This window comes from Oncorhynchus gorbuscha, linkage group LG18, assembly GCF_021184085.1.
Source record: "Oncorhynchus gorbuscha isolate QuinsamMale2020 ecotype Even-year linkage group LG18, OgorEven_v1.0, whole genome shotgun sequence".
NCBI classification, from domain to species: domain Eukaryota; kingdom Metazoa; phylum Chordata; class Actinopteri; order Salmoniformes; family Salmonidae; genus Oncorhynchus; species Oncorhynchus gorbuscha.
The window spans coordinates 26133336-26155045 of record NC_060190.1 but is presented as its reverse complement, the minus strand read 5'-3'; the positions used below and the strand labels follow the sequence as shown (position 1 = coordinate 26155045).

Below are 21710 nucleotides of genomic sequence, written 5' to 3'. Positions count from 1 at the left end.
AAAATTTGAAATAGTTTTTTTTTTACATTGGAAAAAAGTAGACACTAAAAGCTACAAAATGGTATATCATACAGTGCATTTTTGACAATGGGGAAAGTCATTCTGCTTTGAAAGTTGATAAACTTGTAATTTCACTTCAGAGAAAATTGCCTTTGAATATTTTGGGATCTACACCCATTCAGCATCGTTCACATCCTCCTTAGCCCCACCCACCCCGTTTCGCTCTCGGAGCGTTCATAACGCACAACTGACGCTCTGGCCAATGATTTGTTTACCTCTGGATAACATGACAGCCTAACCAGCTCTGCTGGCAACAATTTCATTACGCTTTTTTGCTGACACCGGCCATATTCAACGGGTGTTGTACCCTTTTCGGCGTTGTCATGACCGCAATTTCAGGTGGATTTCTCAACAAAACGTGAACAAGGAGGTATTTCGGCTATAAAAATAATCTTTATTGAACAAAATGAACATTTGCTGTTTAACTGGGAGTCTCGTGAGTGAAAACATCCGAAGCTCAAAGGTAAACTATTTAATTTGATTGCTTTTCTGATTTGTGACAGAGCTTCCTGCTGCTAGCTGGATATAATGCTATGCTAGGCTATCGATAAACTTACAAATGCTTGTCTTGCTTTGGCTGTAAAGCATAATTTCAAAATCTGAGATGACAGGGTGATTAAAAAAAAAGCTGTGTTTCACTATATTTCACTTGTGATTTCATGAATATGAACATTTTCTAGTAAGATTTTTTTGTCCGTTGCGTTATGCTAATTACTGTAGTTGATGACAATTCTCCTGGATCCGGGAGGGGTAGTTCTAAGTTAAGACATGAACCTAGCAAGCTAAACAACGTGTAAGATTACACACGTCACGTAATGTTCGCTAATGAGCCAGCCAGCTAACGTTAGCTTGTTAAAACAACAATGAATATAGTGGCACATAAAGAATGCCACGTTTGCCCTTAGTTTAAAGATGTAATCTGGAGCCAGGTGTTTTTGCCATCTCTTTAGCTATCATACTCTAATTCCACCGATTTCAAAACTCAACCCTCCAGAAAGTGGAGAGCAACACATGCAGCTCCACTACACAATTTGTTTTTAAACCCGCGTTCGACAGGATTACCAACACAGACTGTAATAGAAGCACTCTATATGGCAGACCAATCCAAACTTCTCTCTCGGCATGTCCAGCCCACTCATCTCAGCCAATCATGGCTAGTGGGAAGGTTGCTGGCTTTTTCTGTGGCTTTACCAGGCTCGTAATTAACACATTTTATTCATATTTAAAGATGGAATACAAGTTTGTTAAGGCACATGAAAGTTGCCATGTTCCAGAATGTATTTCTGTCAAAGTAATGCATTTTGATGAAAAAAAACGTTGGTTTTACTCAAATGTCTCTCCTGTGAAGTCGTGACTTGCAACATTTGCTTAGTTTCCTGAAACGGGTCACAAAGGACATTAGAAGGTCTGCCCCAGCATATATTTAGCGACACTGCCTTTTCTGTCCTTCCTTGGTGAACCCGTGCTTACATGCTTGCAAAAGCTAAGCTGTGAGGTATTGCCCTCACAATTTTAGCAGGCTGCTTTAAAAGAAGCTTGCTGAGTGCATTCATAGTCTATAGATATGTGGCTCTTTTAGCTTAGAGGGAAACTCTTACCAAAGGCGGATTCCTCTCTCTTTGGGGGTCCATCATCAGCGTCTGCAGTGGGCCGGGCCCTCCAGTCATCACTGTCTGTCTTCTCGGGGCCTGCCATGTCTCCCATGCGGCCCATCCGGTCTCGTCCACCCATCTGACCATTGTCTCTCCCTTCTGGCCATTCAAGGTTAGGGATCAAAATGATAAAAGCCCACACAGTAAATGCTCCACCCAAATGCTTTAGTCGTACACCACAACAGATGAAGTTTGGGCTACAATGGCCTTCAGCAGTGGTTTTTGGCCAGGCACTGGTAGGGAACTGTGGAATGTGCATGAATTGACCTCCTGACACATATGGTTTGCAAGATAGATTAAGATTAAACCAAATCCTGGACCGAAAAGCATTTTCAATATTTAATTGAAAATACTAAATCAGTGCACCATTAATTCAGAAGGAAGGTCATGGGTTGTGTGTAACTTACCCTTGTCATTGGACTGATCTGCAATATCCACCCGGATCCTGCGGTTTCCCAGGTTCTATTAGGTCAGAGGCAGGAAACAAACTCAGACATGCAAGTCATTACCAGTAATGTGGCCTAAATGACCAACTAATCTCCTTTCAATAATAGCATGTTCCAGCATCATAGATTGAATACTATTTACCAGTCACTAACAGTTAAATTCCATATATTCCATATATTATATCTTGAGCACTCAAAGTAATTTCACTAATGATTCATGGAAAGCTCAAACTAATAAATCAACAGCACATTGTTTATTTTTATCTACAGTTATAGTTGGAAGTTCACATACAACTTAGCCAAATACATTTAAACTCAAGTTTCACAACTCCTGACATTGAATCCTAGTACAAATTCCCCGTCTTAGGTCAGTTAGGATCACCACTTTAATTTTAAGAATGTGAAAATGTCAGAATAATAGTATCGAGATTTATTTATTTCAGATTTGATTTCTTTCACCACATTCCCAGTGGGTCAGAAGTTTACATACACTCAATTAGTATTTGGTAGCGTTGCCTTTAAATTGCGTAACTTGGGTCAAACGTTTTGGGTAGCCTTCCACAAGCTTCCCACAATAAGTCGGGTGACTTTTGGCCCATTCTGCCTGACAGAGCTGGTGTGACTGAGTCAGGTTTGTAGGCCTCCTTGCTCGCACACACTTTTTCAGTTCTGCACACAACTTTACTATGAGATTGAGGTCAGGGCATTGTGATGGCCACTCCAATACCTTGACTTCCATTTTGCCACAACTTTGGAAGTGTGCTTGGGGTCATCGTCCATTTTGGAAGACCCATTTGCGACCAAGCTTTAACTTCCTGACTGATGTCTTGAGATGTTGCTTCAATATATCCACATAATTTTCCTGCCTCATGATACCATCCATTTTGTGAAGTGCACCAGTCCCTCCTGCAGCAAAGCACCCCAACAACAAGATGCTGCACCCCTGTGCTTCACGGTTGGGATGGTGTTCTTCAGCTTGCAAGCCTCCCCCTTTTCCTCCAATCATAACGATGGTCATTATGGCCAAACAGTTCTATTTTTGTTTCATCAGACCAGAGGACAAAAATTACGATATTTGTCCCCATGTGCAGTTGCAAACTGTAGTCTGGCTTGTTTTAAATGGAGGTTTTGGAGCAGTGGCTTCTTCCTTGCTGAGTGGCCTTTCACGTTATGTCGATATAGGACTTGTTTTACTGTGGATATAGATACTTTTGTACCCGTTTCCTCCAGCATCTTCACAAGGTCCTTTGCTGTTGTTCTGGGATTGATTAGCACTTTTTGCACAGTCAACTTAGTGTATGTAAACGTCTGACCCACTGGAATTGTGATACCGTGAATTATAAGTGAAATAATGTGTCTGTAAACAATTGTTGGAAAAATTACTTGTGTCATGCACAAAGTAGATGTCCTAACTGACTTGCCAAAACTATAGTTTGTTAACAAGACATTTTTTGAGTGGTTGAAAAACAAGTTAATGATGCCAAACTAAGTGCATGTAAACTTTCGACTTCAACTGTATGTCCCTTGAAGTAAACTATAGACAAGTTTGGTTGTTAAGCAACAAAACCTGAGCATGCGCAACTATGGGGCAAAACAGACGAGCTGGCTTAGATTGTTGACAACATGTAAACTATATTTTGTCTCTTACTGAAAACAAATACATTTGAACAATGAGCACTTTTGTCTCAAATACATCACAGTTGTTGGTTAGTATTGACATGAAATCTGCCATAACAAGACATGGTATCAAGAACAAGATTAAACGAGTCACTTTACAATTCCCCACATGGCAGTTTGTCATTGTTGGTAGCTATGTGGCTATCCAGAATCACAACTCAGACTTCTGACCCATTGAAGTGTGTGTATGATTTGTGACATTGTCAACTAACCCAAACTATTACCAAAACTGAATGGATGTTGTGATTGATATAATCAAATGTACAGTGGGGCAAAAAAGTATTTAGTCAGCCACCAATTGTGCAAGTTCTCCCACTTAAAAAGATGAGGCCTGTCCATTAATCACGGTACTCCATTCTGCTTGTTTGTTTTATCTGTCGGCCCCGTTGCCTAGTCAATGCCATTTTACCTGCTGTTGTTATGCTAGCTGATTAGCTGTTGTCTCACCCACTGTTTTAGCTAGCTTTCCCAATTCAACACCTGTGATTACTGTATGCCTCGCTGTATGTCTCTCTCAAATGTCAATATGCCTTGTATACTGTTGCTCAGGTTAGTTATCATTGTTTTAGTTCACTATGGAGCCCCTAGTCCCACTCCTCATACCCCTGATACCTCCTTTGTCCCACCTCCCACATATGCGGTGACCTCACCCATTACAACAGGCATGTCCAGAGATAAAACCTCTCTCCATCACCAAGTGCCTGGGCTTACCTCCGCCATACCCGCACCCCACCATACCCCTGTCTGCGCATTATGCCCCGAAACCTGCTCCTCTAATTCTCTGTCCCCAACGCTCTAGGCGACCAGTTTTGATAGCCCTTAGCAGCACCCTCATACTACTCCTTCTCTGTTCCGCGGATGATGTATGCATGTCAACATCAGAAGCCTCATCAGAAGCCTCCTCCCTAAGTTTGTTTTACTCAGTGCTTTAGCACACTCTGCTAACCCTGATGTCCTTTCCGTGTCTGAATCCTGGCTCAGGAAGGCCACCAAAAATTCAGAGATTTCCATACCCAACTATAACATCTTCCGTCAAGATAGAACTGCTAAAGGGGGAGGAGTTGCAGTCTACTGCAGAGAACGCCTGCAAAGTAATGTCATACTTTCCAGGTCCATACCCAAACAGTTCGAACTACTAATTCTGAAAATTACTCTCTCCAGAAATAAGTCTCTCACTGTTGCCGCCTGCTACCGACCCCCCTCAGCTCCCAGCTGTGCCCTGGACAACATTTGTGAATTGATTGCCCCCCATCTAGCTTCAGAGTTTGTTCTGTTAGGTGAACCTAAACTGGGATATGCTTAACACCCCGGCAGTCCTACAATCTAAGCTAGATGCCCTCAATCTCACACAAATCATCAAGGAACCCACCAGGTACAACCCTAACTCTGTAAGCAAGGGCACCCTCAGACGTCATCCTGACCAACTGGCCCTCCAAATACACCTCCGCTCTCTTCAACCAGCATCTCAGCGACCACTGCCTCATTGCCTGTATTCGCTACAGTGCCGCAGTCAAACGACCACCCCTCATCACTGTCAAACGCTCCCTAAAACACTTCTGTGAGCAGGCCTATCTAATCGACCTGGCCCGGGTATCCTGGAAGGACACTGACCTCATCCCGTCAGTTGAGGATGCCTGGTCATTCTTTAAGAGTAACTTCCTCACCATTTTAGATAAGCATGCTCCGTTCAAAAAATGCAGAACTAAGAACAGATACAGCCCTTGGTTCACTCCAGACCTGACTGCCCTCGACCAGCACAAAAACATCCTGTGGCGGACTGCAATAGCATCGAACAGTCCCGCGATATGCAACTGTTCAGGGAAGTCAGGAACCAATACACGCAGTCAGTCAGGAAAGCTAAGGCCAGCTTCTTCAGGCAGAAGTTTGCATCCTGTAGCTCCAACTCCAAAACATTCTGGGACACTGTGAAGTCCATGGAGAACAAGAGCACCTCCTCCCACCGCTGCCCACTGCACTGAGGCTAGGGAACACGGTCACCACCGACAAATCCATGATTATCGAAAACTTCAACAAGCATTTCTCAACGGCTGGCCATGCCTTCCGCCTGGCTACTCCTACCTCGGCCAACAGCTCCGGCCCCCCCGCAGCTCCTTGCCCAAGCCTCTCCAGGTTCTCCTTTACCCAAATCCAGATAGATGTTCTGAAAGAGCTGCAAAACCTGGACCCGTATAAATCAGCTGGGCTTGACAATCTGGACCCTCCATTTCTGAAACTATCCGCCGTCATTGTCGCAACCCCTATTACCAGCCTGTTCAACCTCTCTTTCATATCGTCTGAGATCCCCAAGGATTGGAAAGCTGCCGCAGACATCCCCCTCTTCAAAGGGGGAGACACCCTGGACCCAAACTGTTACAAACCTATATCCATCCTGCCCTGCCTATCTAAGGTCTTCGAAAGCCAAGTCAACAAACAGGTCACTGACCATCTCGAATCCCACCGTACCTTCTCCGCTATGCAATCTGGTTTCCGAGCCGGTCACGGGTGCACCTCAGCCACACTCAAGGTACTAAACGACATCATAACCGCCATCGATAAAAGACAGTACTGTGCAGCTGTCTTCATCGACCTTGCCAAGGCTTTCGACTCTGTCAATCACCATATTCTTATCGGCAGACTCAGTAGCCTCGGTTTTTTGGATGACTGCCTTGCCTGGTTCACCAATTACTTTGCAGACAGAGTTCAGTGTGTCAAATCGGAGGGCATGTTGTCCGGTCCTCTGGCAGTCTCTATGGGGGTGCCACAGGGTTCAATTCTCGGGCCGACTCTTTTCTCTGTGTATATCAATGATGTTGCTCTTGCTGCGGGAGATTCCCTGATCCACCTCTACGCAGACGACACCATTGTATACACTTTCGGCCCGTCATTGGACACTGTGCTATCTAACCTCCAAACGAGCTTCAATGCCATACAACACTCCTTCCGTGGCCTCCAACTGCTCTTAAACGTTAGTAAAACCAAATGCATGCTTTTCAACCGATCGCTGCCTGCACCCGCATGCCCGACTAGCATCACCACACTGGATGGTTCCGACCTTGAATATGTGGACAACTATAAGTACCTAGGTGTCTGGCTAGACTGCAAACTCTCCTTCCAGACCCATATCAAACATCTCCAACCGAAAATCAAATCAAGAACCGGCTTTCTATTCCGCAACAAAGCCTCCTTCACTCACGCTGCCAAGCTTACCCTAGTAAAACTGACTATCCTACCGATCCTCGACTTCGGCGACGTCATCTACACAACACTTCCAACACTCTACTCAGCAAACTGGATGCAGTTTATCACAGTGCCATCCGTTTTGTTACTAAAGCACCTTATACTACCCACCACTGCGACTTGTATGCTCTAGTCGGCTGGCCCTCGCTACATATTCGTCGCCAGACCCACTGGCTTCAGGTCATCTACAAGGCCATGCTAGGCAAAGCTCCGCCTTATCTCAGCTCACTGGTCACGATGGCAACACACATCCGTAGCACGCGCTCCAGCAGGTGTATCTCATTGATCATCCCTAAAGGCAACACCTCATTCGGCCGCCTTTCGTTCCAGTACTCTGCTGCCTGTGACTGAAACGAATTGCAAAAATCGCCGAGGTTGGAGACTTATCTCCCTCACCAACTTCAAACATCAGCTAGCTGAGCAGCTAACCGATCGCTGCAGCTGTACATAATCTATTGGTAAATAGCACACCCATTTTCACTTACCTCATCACCACAGTTTTTATTTATTTACTTTTCGGCTCTTTTGCACACCAATACCTGTACATGATCATTTATCACTTCAGTGTTAATCTGCAATATTGTAATTATTCGCCTACCTCCTCATGCCTTTTGCACACATTGTATATAGACTCCCTTTTTTTTCTCTGTGTTATTGACTTGTTAATTATTTACTCCATGTGTAACTCTGTGTTGTCTGTTCACACTGCTATGCTTTATCTTGGCCAAGTCGCAGTTGCAAATGAGAACCTGTTCTCAACTAGCCTACCTGGTTAAATAAACGTGAAATAAATCAAAATAAATTAAAATTAAAATTCTCATCATAGTTACACTTAAAACTGTTACAGACAAAATGAGAAGAAAAAAATCCAGAAAATCACATTGTAAAATGTTTTATTTCTTTATTTGCAAAATATGGTGGAATATAAGTATTTGGTCACCTACAAATAAGCAAGATTTCTCACATAAGCAAGGCTCTCACAGACCTGTAACTTCTTAAAGAGGCTCCTCTGTCCTCCATTCGTTACCTGTATTAAGAGACACCTGTCCAGAACCTCAGTCACACTCCAAACTCCACTATGGCCAAGACCAAAGAGCTGTCAAAGGACAACAGAAACAAAATTGTAGATCTGCACCAGGCTGGGAAGACTGAATCTGCAATAGGTAAGCAGCTTGGTTTGAAGAAATCAACTGTGGGAGAAATTAGGAAATGGAAGACATACAAGACCACTGATAATCTCCCTCGATCTGGGGCTCCACGCAAGTTCTCACCCCGTGGGGTCAAAAGTATCTCAAGAACGGTGAGCAAAAATCCCAGAACCACACAGGGGGACCTAGTGAATGACCTGCAGAGAGCTGGGACCAAAGTAACAAAGCCTACCATCAGTAACACACTACCCCGCCAGGGACTCAAATCCTGCAGTGCCAGACGTGTCCCCCTGCTTAAGCCAGAACATGTCCAGGCCCGTCTGAAGTTTGCTAGAGAGCATTTGGATGATCCAGAAGAAGATTAGGAGAATGCTGAGTTGCATCCAAAGTACACCATACCTACTGTGAAGCATTGCTGTGGAAACATCAAGCTTTGGGGCAGTTTTTCCTGCAAAGGGACCAGGAGGACTGATCCGTGTAAAGGAAAGAATGAATGGGGCCATGTATAATGAGATTGAGTGAAAACCTCCTTCCATCAGCAAGAGCATTGAAGATGAAACATGGCTGGGTCTTTCAGCATGACAATGATCCCAAACACACTGCCCGGGCAATGAAGGAGTGGCTTCGTAAGAAGCATTTCAAGGTCCTGGAGTGGCCTAGCCAGTCTCCAGATCTCAACCCCATAGAAAATCTTTGGAGGGAGTTGAAAGTCCGTTTTGCTCAGCAACAGCCCCAAAACATCACTGCTCTAGAGGAGATCTACATGGAAGAATGGGCCAAAATATCAGCAAGTGTGTGTGAAAACCTTGCGAAGACTTACAGAAAACGTTTGACCTCTGTCATTGCCAACAAAGGGTACTTTTGTTATTGACCAAATACTTATTTTTCACCATAATTTGCAGATACATTCATTAAAAATCCTACAATGTGATTTTCTGGATTTTTTTTCTTATTTTGTCTGTCATAGTTGAAGTGTACCTATGATGAAAATTACAGGCCTATCATCTTTTTAAGTGGGAGAACTTGCACACTTGGTGGCAGACTAAATACTTTTTTGCCCCACTGTATATGTGATGAATCTTAATTAGAGACAGACATTTGGTTCATCATGCTCATCATTGATCTCATTGTTCCTAGATCAGGGACCTCGAATTAAGACCCTCAATCCTTTCTCTCCTCAGTGTGTTGTTTCTTACCTCCTCGTTGAGAGTCAGCGCCCTCAAGAGGGAGTCCACGTCGTCAAACTCTGCGTAGCCAAAGCCCTTCAGCCTCTCTGGGTTACTGGGCTCCCGTGGCAAGCGCACCGCACTTATCTGAGAACAGAGGGGAGACGTGGACCAGTGAGAAGGTGAGAGAGTGCTAATGGAGAACTGCACTGGTCTGAGGTCAGAAATAAGACAGACGAGTGAATGCGAGAGGAACTCCACGACAGTCTCAGAAGAGGGGAAATACTGCAGTGACATAAAATGAATGGGTATATCATTGGTATGGTACAGGTAGAGTCAACGTGCGGGGACAACGGTGTTCGAGGTAATATGTACCTTGTAGAGTTATTAAAGTGACTATGCACAGATGATAACAGAGAAGCAGCAGTGGGGTGGGGGGAGGCAAAACAGATAGTGAGGGTAGGCATTTGATTAGATGTCCAGGAGTCTTATGGCTTGGGTGTAGAAGCTGTTTAGAAACCTCTTGGACCTAGACTTGGGGCTTAAGTACCTGCTTGACATGTGGTAGCAGAGAGAACAGTCTATGACTAGGGTGGCTGGAGTCTGAATTTTAAGGGCCTTCCTCTGACATCGCCTGGTACAGAGGTCCAGGATGGCCGGAAGCCATCACTGACCCCAATGACGTACTGGGCCGTACACACTACCCTCTGTAGTGCCTTGCGGTCGGAAGCCGAGCAGTTGCCATAACAGGAAGTGATTCAACCCTCGATAGCACAGCTGTCAAACTTTTTGGTTTTGTTGTGCACACTTCATGACTGTCCTAGTGTGCTTGGACCACGTTAGTTTGTTGGTGATGTGGACGCCAAGGAACATGAAGCTCTCAACCTGCTCTCCTACAGCCCTGTCGATGAGAATAGGGGAATGCTAGGTCCTCTTTTTCCTGTAGTCCACAATCATCTCCTTTATCTTGATCACATTGAGGGAGAGGTTGTTATCCTTGCACGGCAGTCAGGTCTCTGACCTTCTCCCCACAGGCTGTATCATCGTTGCCTGATCACTGTTGTGTCATCGGCAAACTTAAAGGAGTTGGAGTCATGCCTGGCCATGCAGTCATAATAACGATTAAGTCGAATTACACAATTACAGATTCATAAGCTTCCTATTCAATCTGCAGCCTATGGCTGCCTGAATAAATAAACTAAGTTAATCAAGAACTTATAAGCTTAATGTTAAGTGCTAAGCTTATATCACACTACAATTTATGTGTGTTAATATGTACAGTAGGTGTAATAATCCAAGCTATTATCATATGTAGCCTATAACAATGTTGGGAAAATATTTAAATTAGTTCTATACTCAGTTAGCACAGCATGTATGCATTCATATGTTCTCATTTTAGAAGGGATGTTGTTTTTACAAAGTTTTTGAAAATCGCAATTCATTATCGCAAGTTAAATATCAGGCCCAATAAATTCACAATTAGATATTTTGTCCAAATCGTGTAGCCCTAGGTATGACCAACATTTTTGCGCCACTTTGTGCATACTGAGCATGACACATTTTGTCCCCATTTAATAACAGCTGAGTACATACCGCTAGGCCCCGGAAGAAGTCCTTGATAGATTCCTCTGAGACGTCGTAGGGCAGGTTGCCCAGGAAGGCTGTGTAGGGGGGGCTGCGGGGGAGGCGTGAGCGGTCCACATTGGGCTCACGGGCCGACCGTGGCGCTGTGGGCAGTATGTTACGGTCTATTGCGGGGGCCCGGTAACTGTCCTCCCCTGTGTGCCAGGAGGTGGACACTGAGGGAGAGAATGAGGGAGAATTTCCAGAGACATATGGATTTCAATGGATAGGTGAGATATTACAGAAAAATTGTGTGAAACAACAAGACATGACTCCCAATGGAACATGACAGAGAAGCATGTTAGCTCTTTACAAAACATTTCACAGATCTGAGACATCCTGTACATTGCCTTTTGAAACCCTGGAAAGTTTGTTCCTTTGGATGTGCCCCCATATGAATATTCGTCAAGAATCAAGTTGTCCCTCACCATCTCCTTCCAGGTCATCGGTCTCATCAGCCCAGCTGGTGGACTTGGCGTAGCTGGGTTGCGGTGGTGGAGCGTTGCCCCCACTCCCACTGTCCTCTGCGAGGAAGTCAGTGAGTGTCAGAGTCTTCCCCTTCTTATTCCCCTTTTTCTTAGCTGGAAAGAGATAGAGTTGAGACATAAGTGGACTGCATTGAAGTGAAATGAACACAGGTGAACTCTCCAAAAACAACCCCTAATCACTGCCTGCCTTCTGCGTTCTCATCTGAATGGTCTGGATTAGTGTGGTTGTCAGTCCGTTTCTGCTTTTTGAGAACTCCTTGTTGAACCGTCATGTCAAACATTGGCAAGAGGGCAAACAGATCTGGGATCAGGCCAGATCTGGATGGGGGCATGGGGCATGGGGCGGCGCACAATTGGCCCAGCATCGTCCGAGTAAGGGGAGGGTTTGACTGGAAGGGATGACCTTGTCCCCGCACACTAGCGACTCCTGTGGCAGGCCGGGTGCAGTGCACGCCAACACGGCGGCCAGGTGTACGGTGTGTTCCTACAACACATTGGTGAGGCTGGCTTGCGGGTTAAGTGGGCATTGTGTTAAGAAGCATTGCAGCTTGGTTGGGTTGTGTTTCGGAGGATGCATGGCTCTCCACCTTCGCCTCTCCCGAGTCCGTACGGGACTTCCAGCGATGAGCCAAGAATATAACTACCAATTGGATACCACAGAATAGGGGAGAATAAGGGGTATAAAATATTTTTTTTTAACTACTAGCAGCCCATCCCCTTGTTTCACAAACCACAAAGACACAGTATCCATATGGAGCTAATGGAAATGCTGGATAAACTGAAGTGCATCGTTTTCACATACTGCCATTGACACTCTCTGAAAAAAGGAAAATAGCCAATTGGTTGAGAAAAGGGCTCAAACCGCCGTTCTTGCCGACAGCGGCGCACAAACAATTGCTCAATTTGAACCGCTGTTGTGGATCGCTCTGGTCCAGCAGCATTTCAGATAAGGGAGCAACATTGCGCTGACCATGATAAGGAAACAGTGTGTGTGTGTGTGTGTGTGTGTGTGTGTGTGTGTGTGTGTGTGTGTGTGTGTGTGTGTGTGTGTGTCTAATGGGCCTTGATAGTGTGTGTGTGTGTGGGGCCAGATGAGCCTTGGCACGACTCACCCATTCTAAAACAGGGAGTGGTCTCTATCGCTGAATATTAACCGCCACTAAGTTGCAAAGTTCCAAAACAAACTGGGCATCACAGACAAGTGCTTTTACAACTCAAATTACAAGTAGGCATTAGAGAAGGCCGCAACACAAAATGTCAGTTTCTCCTGTTTGCAGAAATTGAGTTTGATTGTTTTTCAAGGGAAAGGTCACTTCAGAAAGTATTCAGACCCCTTGACTTTTTCCACATGTTGCTGTGTTACAGCCTGAATTTGAAATGGATTAAATTGAGATTTTGTCACTGGCCTAGTACACACACAACATCCCATGATGTCAAAGTGGAATTGTTTTTTGAAATTATTTACAAATTGAAAATGAAAATCTGAAATGTTTTGAGTCAATAAGTATTCAACCCCTTTGCTATGGCCAGTCTAAATAAGTACAGGAGTAAAACATTGCTTAGTCACATAAGTTTTTTTTTTTTATTAAAAAAAACATGATTATTGAAATGACTACCTTGTTTCTGTACCCCACACATACAGCTAATTGTAAGGTCCCTTAGTCGAGCAGTGAATTTCAAACAGATTTAACCACAAAGACCAGGGAGGTTTTCCAACGCTTCACAAAGATGGGTAAAAAAAAGCACACATTGATATCCATTTGAGCATGGTGAAGTTATTAATTACACTTTGGATAGTGTACCAATACACCCAGTTACTACAAAGACACAGGCATCCTTCTGAAGGATTTCACCATGAGGCCAACGGTGACTTTAAAAACAGCTACTGAGTGTAATTGCAGTGCAAAGAGAAGGCTGAGGATGGATCAACAACAATGTAGTTACTCCACAATACTAACCTAATTGACAGAGTGAAAATGAAGCCTGTACAGCTAAAAAAAATATATTCCAAAACATGTATCCTGTTTGCAACACAAAGTAATACTGCAAAAAATTATGCAGTACCTTACTATGTCCCACTCTCCATATTTTCAAGCATAGTAGTGGCTGCAGCATGTTATGAGTAAGCTTGTAATCATTAAGGACTGGGGAGTTTTTCAGGATGAAAAAAGAAACAGAATTAAGGTAAGCACAGGCAAAATCCTAGACAATCCCCTGGTTCAGTCTGCTTTACCCCAGACACTGGGAGATGAATTTACCTTTCAGCGGGACAATAACCAAAAACACAATGCCAAATATACACTGGAGTTGCTTGCCAAGACGACATTGGATGTTTCTGAGTGGCCTACTTACAGTTTTGAATAAAATCAATGGCACAACTTGAACATAGCTGTCCAACTATGATCAACAACCAACTTGACAGCGCTAGAAGAAATGTGAAAATAATAAAATGTGCAAATTTTGTAAGAATTTGTTGTGCAAAGCTCTTAGACTTACGCAGAAAGACTCACAGCTGTAAATCGCTGCCAAAGGTGATTCTAACATGTATTGACTCAGTGGGAATACTTTGTAAATTAGATTTCTGTATTTCATTTTCAATACATTTGCAAAACATGTTCCCACTATTATGGGGTTTTGTACGTAGATGGGTGAGGGAAAAAATATATTTAATACATTTTTAATTCAGGGTGTAACGACAAAATGTGGAATAAGTCCAGGGGTATGACTACTTTCTGAAGGTACATTAGGCGTGTGTGTGAGACACTCATCAAAATGTGATTTGTGGCCCAGAAATGGTTGACTACTGGTTATAGGGTTGTCAATGGACCCAGCTCTTCTGATGGAGCAGGTTTGGGCTGTTTATTTTGGTTTGAAGCAGACTGAGAAAAACTAATTAGGGCTGGCAGCTTAATTGTGAAAATCCCAGCTGTCAGGAAATTCTTTTCACACACTACAGAGCATCACAGCCCATTTATAATTGGCATCTAGTCAGTGGGTCACACACTGTTTACAATGGATGATGACACCAGTGCAATGAGTAGCAACAAATACAATAAATGCACACTTTAATTGTATTAGTTAGTTATGAGCTTTATCCATCCTGGCAACTAGCTACTGTAGCTTTATTAAATCCTAGCAAACAGCCTACAGGCCTATGTGCAAGGTATTGTATCATTATTATGAATTATCTGAAACCAACTTAAGGATAGTCCCGGTCAGTATTAAATAGAACGTTGCGGCCCCGCCCACCTGTGCGGATAACAACTTGGTTACCCCATTGGCTCACAGCAAACACTTGACATTTATCAAATACACTTGTCTGCTTGTTTTAGTCAATTACAAAAACTACATTTAAATAAAACATTACGTTTCAACACTCCCAAGTGTTCTCACTAATTAGAAGAACATAATATTGTAGGGCTTCCCTCATGCCCCTTATCATGATGGCGCTACGGTTAGCGACGCGAGTGCTAACTAGCTACCAACCAGAAAATGAAGCTGACCAACACAGACTGTAAAACTACAAGTAGTGAGTCGACTTACAAACAGACTATACTAAACAAGTCAAACGTCTTACCTGTGATTAAATGTTTTCCACACACACAACCATGTGTAGCCTACTTGGACACCGGATCACCACAATTACCCACCCTTCTACATACACTGAATAGCCTGAAGCAACAGGGCTCTTCACACAGCCTCCATTTCCCAAGTGGGAGCATTGCAAACCGTAGGTCGGGATTTTTGACCTGGTTACACCACAGCAGCTTTTCCCATGTCTTATAATTGTTAAATAAAAATCTACAACAAAGTTTGCTCTTTTACAATGGGGGTTAATGGGGGAAAAATGTCCCCAATTTGTGAGCGTGGTCAAGGGGAATTCCTTCTTATGACATGAATACAGACTCAGTGTATAGCCAGTGAGTCATTCTTGCCAATCTATGTAGTAAGCTAGCTAGCCCCATTGCCAATGTAGCCATCATGCCAAAGCTCGCTAACTAGTTATACAAATCCATTTAGATCTAGATGGTTCGTAGCTATTTATCAACACAAATTAAGCTCACTAGCTAGTTACTAACCCATATGTAAACCCTTACTGGTTTTAGCGCATATTGATGATAGTATCTTTTGGACGGGGCAGTATTATTAACAGACCCAACGTTCATCCTGAAAGTTCAAACTGTTTTGGAAATGAGGAACGTAGCGATCTATCAGCGATACAAAAAAATGTTAAATTTCTACACACACTTATAGGGTTAGTGATCCCACACAACCATATCTCAATGTTACAGCGAATGTTTACGGAAAACAGAAGACAGTCGACTACCTCTGCTAACTAGGTATCTGCGCCAATTCACCTTTAAACAGAACATGTAAGATCCATGGACTATAAGGAGTAACGTTAGGCTCCTTTAGTCCAATATTGGGCCAGCTACCTACCTATTGTCATTACACCCACTTGCTTATGGCGTCAGCATGCTTCAGTTTGGCTGGCGCCTTGCCAGTGTGCTTGCATACTCCCTTTCTCTTGAAAAACTAGAAAAAAGTGCCAATAGTACCGTTTGTCCATTTTGAGATGCCGTGGCCAGTATACATTCATCAAAATATCATTAATCTAAGATAACTCAAGAAATCTGTCAAATCATACGTTTTTGCAGAGGATATCTTCGTGGCACAATTTTACATATAACTAAGATGTTTGGGGCAGTATTTCTCAGTGAAAAAATGTTGACAAATCCCTACAGTTGACCAATCACCGAAGGGGCTTAACCTCTTGAATGTAGAGGGCAGTATTTTGATGTTTGGATGAAAAACGTACCCAAATGAAACTGCCTATTTCTCAGGCCCAGAATCTAGAATATGCATATTGTCAGAATAGGATAGAAAACACTAAAGTTTCCAAAACTGTCAAAATATTGTCTGTGAGTATAACAGAACTGATATCGCAAGCGAAAACCTGAGGAAAATCCAACCAGGAAGTGCTGTTTTTCCTGAAACCTCTGTTCCATTGCATGCCTTCCCTCCATTTAAAGGGATATTAACCAGATTCCTTTTCCTATGGCTTCCACATGGTGTGAACAGTCTTTAGACATGGTTTCAGGCTTTTATTCTGAAAAATGAGCGAGAAAGATCACATTGCGTAATTGGATGGCTGGGTGCCAGCAGAGTTTTACATTCGTGAGCAGCTTGGAGAAGACATTTTCTCTCACTCCTATTGAAAAAGCAACGGTCCGGTTGAAATATTATCGATTATTTATTGTAAAAACAACCCGAGGATTGATTATAAAAAACGTTTGACATGTTTTTTACAAACTTTACAGATACTATTTGGAATTTTTGTCTGCCCCGTCATGACAGCTTGAGCCTGTGGATTTCTGAACATAACGCGCCAACCAAATGGAGGTTTTTGGATAAAAATACATCTTTATGGAACAAAAGGAACATTTATTGTGTAACTGGGAGTCTCGTGAGTGCAAACATCCGAAGATCAAAGGTAATCGATTAATTTTATTGCTTTTGTGACCAATCTACTTTGCTGCTAGCTGTTTGTAATGTTTTGTCTGCTGAGATGTCCTAACATAAACGCTTGGATAGCTTTCGCCGAAAAGCTTTTTTGGAATCTGACACGCCAGGTGGATTAACAACAAGCTACGCTGTGATTTGCTATATTGCACTTGTGATTTCATGAAAATGTTATATTTTTAGTAATTTAATTTGAATTTGGCGGTCTGCAAAATGATCCCGCTGACGGGATGGGTGTGCCAAGAATTTAAGACTTCTACTGCCAACTTCGGCTTGTCTCGAGAAAAACATGTTGTGCCCGAACAACTGGAAGAACCTTTGTTTGAAGACCAAAACATCACAAAACGTCAAACTGGTCCAAACTGTTTTGGCTGGGAAGCATGCAGGCACCTTTCGGCAGAAAAAGACTGCTGATGGGGTAAACTGCTCGAGTTAAAGTGGAACTGACAGAATTTTAGCAAGATTAAATCTGAATCAAATCTGTTTATATAGACTGCCCAGGAAGACTATGACACCTTTTTTGTAAGCACTTAGATATGGTCATTTTCATAAATTCATAGAATGTTTGGGAATGTCTGTAGTAAGGCATTTCTGAAAACTCTATAGCAATAGAGTTGGAAAACGGCCATTCGTTTGGACAATTAATTAACACTGCAGTAAATAAAAACCAAATGTTAAAAAATCTGTCTTGTCCAGGACCGAAGACTATGCAGACCTGTGTGCCATATCCAATCAGAGCTATAGTAGGCCTATTAGCAAATAAGTCACATGGGCCTGCCATAATTCACTTTGAACTAGACTGTGTTTACAGGCAGTAGCAACATCGTTACTTTAGATCATTAGAACACATTTGCCAAAAAATACACCTGAATAGATTTCTGCAAATATGTAAACACCACAGGAGTCCTCTTACATTTGAGAACTTCACAGTCCTATTGAGTAAACAACCATGAAAAATGTAGGCCCTCTCTCCCCCAGTTGCATATAGCACATCAACAAGATCAACAACTAATGCTAGCCTGAGCGAGATGAGCCAAAATCAAATGAGGGAACATTCGATAAACCCTCAAACTTTTTCAGCTAGTTGGCCATCAAAATTGCACTGATAAACGATGGGGAACAGTAGCCTGCTTGTCCTTCTGCAGCTTGCCAGCCAATGCCAGAACCCAGGAAGAGCTTGGTAGCAGCTAATGGGGATCCATAATAAATACAATTGCATACTTGTCCCAACCCATGTTTTGACAACTGAATGAGAACTTGCCTGCACGCCCATATGATCGACGCCAAATACATCTGACAACTAAGAGATATGCTAACTGTGGATAAGTCGCTTCGCATATAGCTATAGCGAAGCGATTCAAATGTCTTGCTAGCTAACCAAATGACATCCGCATCTCTAGCTGTAGCCAACGAAAAACGATGTGAAGGGGGAAAAGGTTAGTCGTTCTCTTCTCCCACTCCTCCAATGACATGACATCCTCCCGGCAGCTAAATAGCTAACATTAGGCTCCGCGTTTTTTGCTTGCTAAATAAACAGCTAGCCACATAAATACGCTAGCCCAGGGGTGTCAAACTCAAGCACACGGGCAATATTGAAAAAAAAATATATTTTTTTTTGCGGGCCAGACATACTTTATTTTACAAAAACTTGCAACCCTAATTGGCCATTGCTTTATTCGAAAAGGTGTGGATGCTTTCAGGATGCTGTATATAGTATTAACATATTAAAACAAAATAAACTTTATTAGTCCAGCCCCGTCCATGCTAGGCGAAGATTTGGCTCGTGTAGGCCTTCATTGTAAAATAGGAATTTGTTCTTAACTGACTTGGTTAGTTTAATAAAGGTTAAGGCCTAGTGGCTATGATATAATCAAATATTAAAAAGTTGGAGACGCCACTGATGGTTAGTACGAGTGTCCGGTGTTGTGCCGAAAATCTCCCACTGCCAGACCCCCACCCATTTCCTTAATATTTGTGGCCAGAGTCAAATATTTTCTATAGCACAAACTTCCCGTTAGAATAGGTAACCGAAATGAATAATTAATGTATGTGTCATATTAAACATAGTGGGAGTACAATGTTGGTCTGCAATAAACATTTCAGAACAACTATGGCTGAATTATTATCTTTACACTTTCAAAAATACTTGTTGAATAAGACATGGGAGAGATGATGCATTTTGGCAAAGAGATTTATTTATAGACTAATACAAAATCAGTAGCGGATTTAGGTACGGGCGAAATGTGCAGCATCTTGCCAAGCCCTGGTGCGGGCGGGGACTGGCTGCACCGGGCGCCATACAAACTAGAACCGCCACATACACTTGAAACAAATAGCCAACCCAAAAACTGCAGACAAGATCAGTGACATGTAGGCTAAACTAACAACGGAGTTTAGAGCAGAAATCTCAACTAGCAAGCAATTCGCAGCAATGAAATACGCGAAATGGGGGGAGAATTCTGGCACAACACCGGAAACTGTCGTACTTCACCCATCGGATACCAAAAATCATCTCTAATACAGGGACCCAAAATGCGCACGTGGGGAATTTATTGGGTTTGTTTTTGTTTGATGTTTTTGTAAATAGAATTAAGAAAGAATGAGAATTATGATTTTGTAATAGTATGAATGGTATTGATTGTAAGTCGCTCTGGATAAGAGCGTCTGCTAAATGACTTAAATGTAAATGTAAATGTAAACTAAACCCTACTCCAAGAAATTCGCCTGCGCCTCCAGCAATAGCGTAGATTGTCTGTGCACACAGTAAATCGTCCACTATCTAACGTTAGACACAGTGTGACCATTCTTTCAGTAACGTTAGTTGTTTATGTATAACATCATAACATAACGACCTGCTTAACAATATATAACAAAAGCGAAAGACGACCTCAAGTCAACTTGCGACACGTTACATAAACATTTAAAAAAAACACCGGTGGGACAAAATTATTCAATTTGCAAATCGCTGCCTCGCGTAACCATAGCTAGCTTTAACGTTACATCCCTTGGCCGGCCAGATGGTCTTTATCCCTCAGAAACAGTCATTTGATAACATTATACACATAGGACATTGACACAACAAGGTGTAAACACCGGTCAAACAATATGTGCTAGTTGTGCGGAGCTGATACACTCTGAAATTTCCCAACTCGTTTACCCACATAAACCTCACCTGCCGCCGCCATGTTGGAGAGCGAGTTCGTACCAGATTCCCGGATGAAGGCGTCAGAAGTTTATTAACAAGAACGCGCATCTTTGGTTTCGAGCCTCAAATCCTTCCCGCCTTGCCCATGTAATTTATTTTCTATAATAAACTGGGTGGTTCGAGCCCTGAATGCTGATTGACTGACAACCGTGGTATATCAGACCGTATACCACGGGTATGACAAAACATTTGTTTTTACTGCTCTAATTACATTGATAACCAGTTTATAACAGCAATAACGCACCTCAGGGGTTTGTGGTATGTGGCCAATATACCACGGCTAACGGCTGTATCCAGGCACTCCGCAATGCGTCGTGCGTAAGAACAGCCCTTAGCCATGGTTTATTGGCCATATACCACACTCCCTCATGCCTTATTGCTTAATTAGACCTATTTTATATTCAAATATTATGTTATAGTTTGTATGCCCACATGGCCAATTTTAGGCATCTCAAAGCAGTTTCATACCATTTGGATTCTTTGTTGTTGTTTATAGATAGGCAGGATATGTGTTTTACGTGTTGTTGCATAGGCCTACTATGTCTATTTTTCATTCATTATTAGATCATTTATCCTTCAACCCATTCATTAATTTACTCATTCATTCATTCATTCGATTAATTCATTATAGTACCAACCTGACCAATAAAAACAGTCTCACCTAATGTCAATATTGTGTCTTCTCGTCTCATGATCTCATCTTGTGCTATTGAACTGAAAGTTTGCTGCACTCAATGATACTTCACTGCAAGCAAAAAATAAGATGATTCACATCTTTATTTTTATAAACTAACCTCAAATAGATCAATATTCTATTGATCTATGGATAACATGGATAACCTAAGGTGGACATACAGTCATTTCTTCTTAGGTTATCCATGTTGTAGGCTATTGATTCAGTATTTGAGTGACAGCTTGTAGATATATCGATAACGTAACCTACTGACCTTCATAATAGGTAGCATAAACTATGCATTGCACTCTAGTCTTCCTTATGTATTGCCTAATAAAAACTGGATGGGTTGAGCCCTGAATGCTGATTGGCTGACAGCCGTGGTATATCAGGGGGTGTCGTGCCTAAGAACAGCCCTTAGCCGTGGTATATTGGCCATATACCACAACCCCTCAGGCCTTATTGTTTGAATATAGCCTAACAGAGTAGCCTACCTATATTCAAGAAATGCACTAGCCTCAATTGCTTCCTAAAGCATTCTGTTCCATAGTAGCCTATTCACAATGAGTCATAATTAATTAATTATTTTCTGTATGTGTTGGGATTAAGTACTTTATTCATACATTTCTTCCCTCATTACTAAACCACACCGTCCTTTGTTTTATGGTGATACGTTTTGCAATAGCCCCTTTCTGTGCACTGAGTTCATTTCTGGACATGTAGTCATGCACCCCTAGAGACAATGTGTAATACTTGCCAATCAGTTCATCATGGTGCAGTGGAACAAAGAAACAAATATGAGAAACAACATG

The 21710-nt window shown here is 42.5% G+C and overlaps 1 protein-coding gene across 8 annotated transcripts in view; it reads right to left on the bottom strand.

Moving 5' to 3' along the window:
- LOC124002902 (eukaryotic translation initiation factor 4B-like) overlaps nt 1-20303 on the bottom strand; it is a 50760-nt gene extending 30457 nt beyond the window's left edge. For 5 of the 8 annotated variants that reach the window (XM_046310724.1, XM_046310729.1, XM_046310727.1 and 2 more), the window contains exons 1-6: nt 20193-20303; nt 11438-11590; nt 10980-11185; nt 9417-9533; nt 2120-2174; nt 1659-1811 (exon numbers count right to left, since the gene is read on the bottom strand). In XM_046310724.1, the coding sequence (XP_046166680.1) occupies nt 1659-1811; nt 2120-2174; nt 9417-9533; nt 10980-11185; nt 11438-11590; nt 20193-20205 (697 nt within the window). In that variant the 5' untranslated portion in view covers nt 20206-20303. Of the gene's footprint in view, nt 1-1658; nt 1812-2119; nt 2175-9416; nt 9534-10979; nt 11186-11437; nt 11591-15937; nt 15963-20192 lie in introns of those variants that run through there. The other 3 variants (XM_046310725.1, XM_046310731.1, XM_046310726.1) reach the window with 2 other exon arrangements.
- Between the last annotated feature and the right edge of the window lie 1407 nt (nt 20304-21710).